This window comes from Dufourea novaeangliae, unplaced genomic scaffold (assembly GCF_001272555.1).
Source record: "Dufourea novaeangliae isolate 0120121106 unplaced genomic scaffold, ASM127255v1 scaffold245, whole genome shotgun sequence".
Lineage (NCBI taxonomy): Eukaryota > Metazoa > Arthropoda > Insecta > Hymenoptera > Halictidae > Dufourea > Dufourea novaeangliae.
The window spans coordinates 387638-397543 of record NW_015374118.1 but is presented as its reverse complement, the minus strand read 5'-3'; the positions used below and the strand labels follow the sequence as shown (position 1 = coordinate 397543).

Here is a 9906-nt window from a genome sequence, read left to right as displayed (position 1 = left end):
CGTCTATCTCTTTCGTTTGAGTATTAGCAACCACGTTGCGTTTAGTTTAAGTTATTTTGTATTAATAGCATTAATTCGTATTAATTAGATTATTAAGATAATATTAGTTCTAAGCTGAAGAACGAAGACAACCGACGAGGGAACTTAGTTTTTTATAGGTTTAGGCTCAAGAAAGAAGTCATCCGCCGAGGGATTTTAGTACCGATAGTATTACATAGTTAAGATTTAAGTTATTTATAAGGTTTATTGTGAAAGGTGGGAAGATGTAGAACTTGTGATTCCATCTACCTGCCTTGGGCCTCCACTCGCAGCAACCTCCTCGTGGTGAGGCCTGGGCAATCGGTATTGTCATCGGTAAAGTACTGTAAACTGAAGACAATATCGAGCTAATGGCTGCGAACTTCGAATCTATTCATAAAACTACGTTCTATATTACATCGAACTAGGATTATTTTAGAAATCGGTATGAGATTCAAAGTGTAAAAATGTCTAGTACTTTGCATGTCTTAGAAAATTATTCGAGATAAAGATGTATGGCACTACTGAAAATTGTTTTAAATTCCTTTTCCTTATTCTGTAAATTCTTTGATTGGAATATAAATGCTGCTGGAAGTACGAACATTTTCACAGGACAATGATATAAATGGAACTTTAACACTTTTTTAAGTGTTACAGTGATATTTCGTTGGCCTCCGTATTAGCGCACTGCGCCCAACGCGGATAGCATGATGTTGTAGTTGCAAGGGAGCAACTGAGTCGAATAGACGTATTGTACCGTAGTGCATCGTATTGTATTTCAAACTTTTATATCATAATTTATATGTATATATGTATATTCCAATAAACATACGTCAGGTAATATCAGCTTCATTTCATTGAATTATGTTAAATATAACTGCATAAATATTGTACAATGCTATACTAATTATAGTTATCTGGTTTAAAAGGTTACTACAGAAACTAACTACTGCCTACGTCTTTTAAACTTGGACTGTAGTAGTATCTGCAGAAACTGTCATAGTTGCTGGGGTTACTATATAATTTGCTCACGGAAACAAGCACAAGTGTCAGTCAGATTTCGACAGTTGCACGAACAACATTAGATCGAGCTCGAGACTCGTACGAGCAACAACGATTAAGAATCACGTTCCAAACTTTTGCACATACTCCGAGGGTTCCATGACCCCAGTTCCTCATACACACGGGGTCTCCTGTACATGCACCGGGGGTTGTATGACCCCACTTTCTCACATACACGGGGTCTCAGCGCCTCCTCTTGGGGTTCTATGACCCCACGATCTCACCACACGGGGTCTCTGGCGTCTTTTCCGGGGTTCTATGGCCTCACGATCTCACCACACGGTGTCTCTGTCGCCTCTTCCGGGGGTTCTATGACCCCACTTCCTCACACACCACAGACACGGGGTCTCTTGGTCATGCTCCTGGGATGCTTAACCCCACTTTTTCACCACATGGGTCTCTTGCGAATTCTCCTGGGGTGCTATAACCCCACTTTTTCACACACACTGGGTCTCTTACTAGATTGAACGCACAGTTTCATCTATATACAAGCATGTGACAATTTCATATAGAATTGCCATTTCTTAAAGCCTTAAAGGATTGCATACAAATGATCAAGTTACAATACGGTTTGAATTAGAGATGGCGTGCAAAATCACTAACGGTGATTTGTCACAATGATCACCGAATCACGATCACGGTCGTGATTTAACTTCATTTACGACCGTGATTGCGATTTTGTTATCTTGAGTGAATTTGCTCACTGCGATCGTAAGTCCTTGATCTTTAAACAGAAAAACGTATTTAATATGATTTTATGATGAATTACATTACTATTCGTGTTTGTAAAAATCAGTAGAAAAAACAAGAAATTTTAAAAGAATGATTTGCTAGGTAACATGTAAATTATAATTTATAATCATTAATTTATTCATTATTCTTCATTGTTTCTAATTATTCCTTTACTTTATCAGAAACGATCACGAGAAATCACGAATCTACTGTGAAAAATCACCGTGATTGGGAACAAACGTGATCGAATCACGAGTGGTTCACAAGTATGTAGCAGTTTACGCCATGTCTACTTATGATTCTACGTGATCTGTTGTCACTCGTTCAATAACGCACCGATGCACCGATATACCTACATTCATACGTTTTAAATTTAGTTTTTGTTGGAGAAATTCAAGATTTTTTGTTTTTTTTTTTAAATTTCATTATTAGAAGATCGCGCAGCGGTTTATTCGACAGTAGAGTGCGCAAATTGCGCGCCTAACAGATAATAATACAAATATTATTAGCGGTAGATATTAGTGGTGGTTTTGTTTACAGTGACAAATATGAGGACTACAAAGAAATGTCACGCTTTGTCTATGCAACAACGATTGGATATTCTACGGGAGTTGGAGGCATTAAAACCTATGACAGTTGTTGCTGCAAAATATCGCGTGCACCACTCAACTATTCGTCGAATAAAAGCAAACGCTGTAGCCATTAACGAATTTGCAGAAAAAAGTAAGCAACAGAAACAACGGCGAAGATTAAGAAAACCATTGTATGAAGAATTGGAGCATCGTTTATATGCATGGTTTGTAGATAAAAGAACACTTGGTCATTCCGTAACAGATGCTTTACTATTAGAGAAAGCTGTTGAATTTAAACAGAATATGCCATCATGTTCAAATTTCAAAGCAAGTGCAAGCTGGCTTGCAAAGTTTAAGAGACGCAACAACATACGCTTAGTTAACGCATATAGTGAAAAATCCATGGAAGACCAAGTCACAGAATCTGTACCTGTATCTGAAAGAACAGAAAGAGAAAGTGTCATCAAGGAGGAAGAGTTTCAAGAAGAAGAATATGAAGAAAAAAGAAGCAATAATAATAACCATCAAGAACATGATGAACGACAAGAAGAAATATTTGATCAGGCGGACCAGGATGAAAATGATACAAAAGAATTAAAATATATATTTGAACGCATACAATATCATAGTGCAAGAGCACCACGTTGGATCCATACAATTATAGCAGGTTTAAAAGAGTTTTTTCTAGGTAACAGAAATTAGTAAGAAATAAGGACATCATGGAAAGGTTGGAAAATTAAGTCTGGACACCACTTTTAATGATATGCAAAGGAATTCAAGACAGCAACAAGTGTATTTAAAATTCCATAAGTTATATTTATAAGAACATCATCACATTACTCAAGATAAGTACTTATACATTGATAAATTTACAATGTATTTGAATGATAATTATTGATAACATAATTTGTATATGTTATTTGTTATCTAGCGTATTTCTACAAGTGAACGATACATGAAGGATAGAACATCATCATGGAAGATTTTACAATAGATGTTTCAGTAAAATATGTAATTGTGATACTGGTAATGTAATGTTTAAATGTTCAAACATAACCTAAAGTAATTATTATTATAAACAATTCAAAATATTGTACTACACACACACACACACAACTCTAGTTTATAAACTTAGAAATATTATTCTATTATTATTTTAAATGTGGCTAACAACCTGTTTTTGTAATTCATTGGAAGTGATAACAGAATAAGGCGATGAATTATTAATACGTTAAATAAGTAAATATGGTACAAATTTTGTCGTATTTTGCTTCATTTTAATTAGCAAAATCTCACCAATAGTTTAAGAAAATTTTTATGTCAAAATAGCCAAAAATGAAAAAGTTATTAATACATTAGTGTTGTCTCATTGACTCGCAGACTTTTAATCTTTTTTTACCTCCCAATTTTCGGCTGTTACAGTGGTACGAATCGCTAAAAACGTGATAAACAATCCTTACATTTACATTTCACCATCTATCATTACAAAAATCGTCATTCGGGGAGTTTCAGGGTCGTAGAATCTGATTTTGGGCTCAAACTTTTTATTATACTAAAGATAAGCCAAGTAGAGGGGAGGAAGTGTCGATAAAGTAATTTTATATTTTGTTTAACAGTACAGCCTGATTTGTTTATAATATTTGAAGTTAATTACAGCATAAAATTTAAAAAAACCTACCACAGATAGCAGTCGTATGAGAAATAAAGGTGGATAAAGGTATTGAGCGCGCGGAGATTAAGAAGTCAATACTTTGTATAAATTTAGATATTCATATAAGTATATAAATAGGTAGTTGTGAATAATAGAAACATAAGAAATTATGTGATGGTCGTAATTAATCGCATATTTTCATCTTTCGAAATCGAGGCGAATCCTTGAAACTTGTATTATTAGATAGTCTATGAATGTAACTGCAAAAGTTGAACTTGCGCATTCTTGCGACTGCGGAGTAATAACCAATCATATTGACAGCAATCACGCGGCTGGGCGTGAAGCGGCGTGAAATAAGTATCTGTGCCCCGCCAACATGTTTCTATATTCCTGAAAATATTAAGGAAAGCATATTTAAGTAAAATAAAAAGTGACAGTAATTAAATACACAAATACATATATAAATATAAACATGTACAAGTTCACGTTTACTTGGATTTGAAAGGCGGGTCCTCCAGCGCGTCATAGGATGGGACCTCTGGCCGCGGGCCGTGGTAGAAGCCATGGTCCGCGATCAGAGGTCGTGGGACGCCGTGGCCTCCTTCTGTGAGGAAATTCGCACACAGAAGGAGGCTGCCGACCGGGATCGGGAAAGGTTCGATCCCGCTCGGGGCGAAAGAAGAGGAGTGAGGCGGGCGCGAAGGCGGCAAGTTGCGGCCCCCGCGGCCGTTCTTCTCCTTGGAGGTGGGATCGGAACGGGTGGCCCTCGGGCACCCTGAACCGCCTCACTCCTCTTCTACATACAGCGGTGCGGGTTGCACCGCTGTAAGACAAGGGGTTGCCCCGCGGGTGGCGCGATTCATAGGGTCACAGTCCCGATGACCCTCGCGTCGCCCGCGGGGCAACCTTGCCGAGGGGGTGATACTGGGGGTACCACCTCCTTTCGCGGTCGGCCCACGAGAAGACAGCGTTGAGAGGTGTCCTCTCGGCGCTGTAGCTAGGAGGCGGAGAGTCGACACGTGCAACCGCTACCCCCTCCCCCAGAGAAGAGCCCACCCCTAAACACTTGTAGAGGAGGGCAATGGGCAGGGCTGGTCGTGGTTATACCGAGTGATCCCGCTATCAGATCTCTGCCCGAGGGTTACCGGGGGGGTTGTAGCGTGGTGATATCCCGTATTGGTCGTCTCCGCCCCCAGCCGAGGTGGAGCACCTTTTCAAGGTTTTCCATCGTTAAAAAAAAAGGTAGATTGGAACCGAAAGCCACTGCTTGGGGTAAAAAATCCCCAATATTTTATAACCGACTTTTCGTGTAATATAAAACTAAATAAATAAAGAATTCTTTTAAAATTAACAAATATTTATTAAACCAATTCTTTTTGCCTTTGGTATACTTATTATATTGTTATAATTTATTTACTGTACCATATTTACTCTATACTCTATATAATTATTATATTGAAATCCTATTAACATGGGTCATTCCAAGCCAAATTGATCTTGCAAGTGGAGGCGTAGAGAAGATCTAAAGGTCACCTTTGTTTTTTTAAATGGATATATTTGACTTTTTTCATGAAACATTACTATTCGTTGTTTGTTGCATTTGACGTAGTGAGCATATCCTCGAATATATTCCATAATGGAAGTAATAGAATGAAAACAGTCAAATGTTAAAAGTCGCTTTCGATTGTTTGAAGTCTAAAAGGTGTCGAGAATGTTCGTCAGCTGTGAAAAAGGTTGGAAAACAGGTACGAATTAAAAAGAAACGAGCAACAAAGAAAATATTTATTCGAATGAAAGACCCAATGGTATTTTAAATATAATTTGGCCCACCCCGCATGTTATGTTTTTATTAAGTAAAATAAATAAAGTGGCAGTATTAGGGACATTTTATCTATCATACAACATACAGGCATATATAATATTATTTTAAATTATAATGTAAAAACCATAATTCCTCGACATTGTCCGGCAATAATTATTGCGAAGAAATGTGCACTGAAGATTGTATTACTGACCCTGTCCAACCGCAGGATTCCATTTGTAATCGTTAACTTATTTAGCATTTATAATTCATATCATGAACCTGAAGATTGAATATGGTGTTACGAACCCGGGCCGTAGCAACGCGAGTGGCCGGCGAGTTTAGGTTTTCCAAGGAATATGGTATCAGTTTATTAGTAAGGTGCGTGGACGAATCTGACGCGAAGCCATGTTTGAAAACGAGGACGAACCTGATGCGAAATCAGGGAGCCTCTAGGAATGGAGTCACTTGCGTACGAACCTGATGCGAAATCAGGGAGCCGCAAGATTGGCCAAGTTTCGTGGACGAATCCGATGCGAAATCGGAGAGCCACTGAGTTGGAAATATTCTTGGAAAAGTGTAATGCATGGACGAACCTGATGCGAAATCGGGGAGCCGTTAGGAAATGTTAGTTAGTGCCTCGTAACCTTTGAATTTATAATTAATACAACTCGAGCGGTAAAATTGTATTAGTATGGGAACGGTCGACCTGATATTATTTTAAACTACAGATTTCTGGATCGTGTTATCGATTCAAAATGAACGACACAGATTTGTAAAATAATAGTATAATTAATCAGTCTGTAGTTTCAAATGTATTGTGTAGTGTTGTCGCGTAGTAGTAAGTAATAATGAAATAATAATTATTACCGAAATAAATAGGTGCTCGGTATTAACGCACTGGCGATACGGGGGTTGCGAGTGGATTTTACGGAATAATGCCAAAGTAATAATTCTAGCCGGAATACAAATAAAGTGTTCACGGTTTACTACAAGGTTAACTGGATTCGAAAGGGAACTTTAGCCCAATCTCACTAACGTAATGACCAACTCACAAGAACGTGACGAGACGTGACTCTAAAGGCGACGGTACAGTTCTGATCCCCCGAGGGTTAAAATCAACGGGTTTATATAGGCCTAGAAATTGGTGGGGATGCTATGAAATTTCCATATAAGGAAATTTTTGACGGTTGAAGTTGCGTTACGCTTCCTAGTTTTTTGGTTACCACGCCGTGGGAACGGATGCTTATTCAAGAGATAACGAAAACGTAAGGGTGTTTTCCTTTGCCGGGTGCGAGCTCAGAATATTAGAGCGAGAGGTATGATAGAAAATTATTCATACGTAACATTTACATACAGTTGCGTTGCGATACACACGTTACATTACGAGTATATGATATACGAAGATATAATAAAGGATTTTAATTCTTAAAAATTTAGAAGGTGGTTTATTGCAACATTCTGTATAATATAGGAATTTGCCACATTTTACTGTATAAGAGGCCATTTCACCGTACACATAGTGTCTTAAAGTACATCAAACAATTTAAAAATGCCATCCAAGAAACCGTAGGTACACTCACTTCTGATTGCCATACGCCCAAACGCGCAGCAGCTTCGGCGCGCTGCGTCTATGGCACGGTTAATTATTTATTTTAAAGTACGCTCCACTATTTCTCCATCCTGAAACTTACCATATTGGTACAGGATAAATCAAGGAATAACGTCATATTTAGTTCAAAACGTTATCGAGATGTAAAAGTTTCGAAAATTGCATGTCATTATATATACGCTTGTAACAAATGTAATACCTTATCGTTACTGAACTTAGTGTATGCGAAATGAAAGCGCGGTTCAAGAGCTTTCAAATGAGTTCAAGACGAAGTCTGTAAATTAAACACAACTGAAGATATTGATGTTTAAATGTAAGCGGATTTTCAATTTTAAGCATTTTGTGCAATATTTAAGCGTTCATATTTTCTGAAAAAGTAATTTTAAAAATCTGAAAAAAAACTCACATGTGTTTCTACGCCATACAGAACACGTAACAAAAACTTCAACAAAATCGGAGAGGTGATAAAAAATTTTCACTTTAAATCGTTCCGGTTGACGTGAAATGACCCATTAGCATTGTATCACCGTTACCCGGAAATGTAATCGTTTCTTGATCTCTCCTCGATCAGCCGTCGCGTCGGAACTTTTTAGAAATTCTTTATTAATTGTTATTTCATTCTTCCTGCATTATTTGAGTAACTAACCCTAAATAAATATGAATGCTCACTTGTAATTTCGAAAATTAGAAAATGTAATTGTTAATTTAATGAACTAATAAAATATTGATTGTAATTGTTAGCTAGTTACTAAATGGAATTCTATTCAACACTGTTCGTAACAGAATAATCAAAAAGTTCTATTTTACAAATTTATATTATACATTTCATTTACTATTAAAGGGGCACTCCGTATAGATGGTTGAAAAATCGACTTTCTTTTGCATAAATCGATAATAATACATCTGGAGAATATGTCCCTTTAGTAACAGATTGAAATTCGAATCATAACCGGAGTTTTAGTTGCGTATACAATAGCGCGTCGAGTTATCAGATCGCGCGGGCCTGCCCCGGTCGGTCCCTCCGCCTCGCTCGTTGCACACAGTAGACCTCAGGGCTCAGAACGCAGAATTATTTGGAGCTGATTTTTAGTCGGTCTTGTATTTCGTGTACCATCGTGTAAATACGGCTATAGTCGAGGTAGAATGAATCAATGCCCTTCGGTGAAAACGCAGTTAAGAAGTTTCGAGCACGCGCTCCCACTTCATCCTGACGTACAAAAGCATTTATTACCCATATACCAAGACCTATCGAAGAAAGATCTGCTGAAAAGATGTGTCGGCGGTCATACGCAAAATGCCAATGAAAGTTTTAATTCTACCGTTTGGCGTTTGACACCAAAACACCTGAACTACGAGATTAATATCATTGAAATCGCGGTTTTTATAACTGCTAGTGTTTTCAATGAAGGATATTGTGCCATTTTAAAAATGATGAACATATTGCAAATAAAAATTGGACACGAGTGCAAATTTTTGGCTGATAAGTACAACGCCGCACGAGTAAATCGCCAAGAGCGCCGCAGCCCCAGTAGTAGTAAAGAAGCTCGCTCTGCTCGCAGGGAAGAACAATTAGAACAACAGCAGTTTTTTGAAGAAGCAGAAGGTTTGCTGTATGGACCTGGAATCGCAGATTAGCGCAAAATAGTTGTAAGTATCCAAAAACGTACACTTTTCACTACCTGAAACTTTAAACGCATTTTTCTCAAAACTACTTTTTCCAATTTGGCGTGCAGCATTACTCAAAAAATGTTTGACCAAACGACTTATCCCAGTGCATAGATATAGAAAATTAAATTCCCCTCTAGATGAACCTATAAAATTAACGATATTATTAAATTATATAATGTTTATTACACAGTGAACACGAATTTTTTTCTAAAAATCGCTATCTTTGACTTTTAAGTCCCGTCATTTCTTTAATTAAGCATTTTTTATTGTTCTAATAGGTTCATCCATAGCGTAATCTTATTTAAAAATCAAAATTTGTGTGTTTTTTTGTTTTAGGCGAATACAGTAGACGATAGACTGCACGTCGATTTATACATCTGACGATTTTCTCATTTATGTCTAATTGTAAGTTAACTAAAGCCTCACAAATTTTCAGCTGTAATCAAATGATGTAAGAAAAAAGTTCAGTGGCTCCCGGACTAGAAGGCTGAACGTGAAAGACATCGACCGACGATTGAAATACAATGTGAACACATAAAGAATGAAACGTAACCGCATGAACGAAAATTTAATTTTTTATAGTTTTCAGTATACATTCATTAAAGTGTCACGAATGAACTGAGGAGATTATATCGGTAGAAATGAGTCCAAATTCGACATTATTAGGACAATATTCAATAATATATCATTTTTATCCGCAACAATACGTATGAGTAAAAATTGTTCAATTACACTCGAATATGGACGCATTTTTATTGCGAGAATCCCTTCAGTTCATTCAAGACACTTT

At 37.3% G+C, this 9906-nt stretch overlaps 1 protein-coding gene across 1 annotated transcript; it reads left to right on the top strand.

Moving 5' to 3' along the window:
- The first annotated feature begins 8591 nt into the window (after positions 1–8591).
- LOC107191188 lies at positions 8592–9083 on the top strand. Its single transcript, XM_015580166.1, has one exon. It carries the CDS (start codon positions 8592–8594, stop codon positions 9081–9083), a length of 492 nt encoding a protein of 163 aa, XP_015435652.1.
- The last annotated feature ends 823 nt before the right edge of the window (positions 9084–9906 follow it).

Excerpts from the sequence above, each read along its gene's own strand:
- LOC107191188 (XM_015580166.1), top strand. The coding sequence starts at position 8,592 with ATGAATCAATGCCCTTCGGTGAAAACGCAGTTAAGAAGTTTCGAGCAC.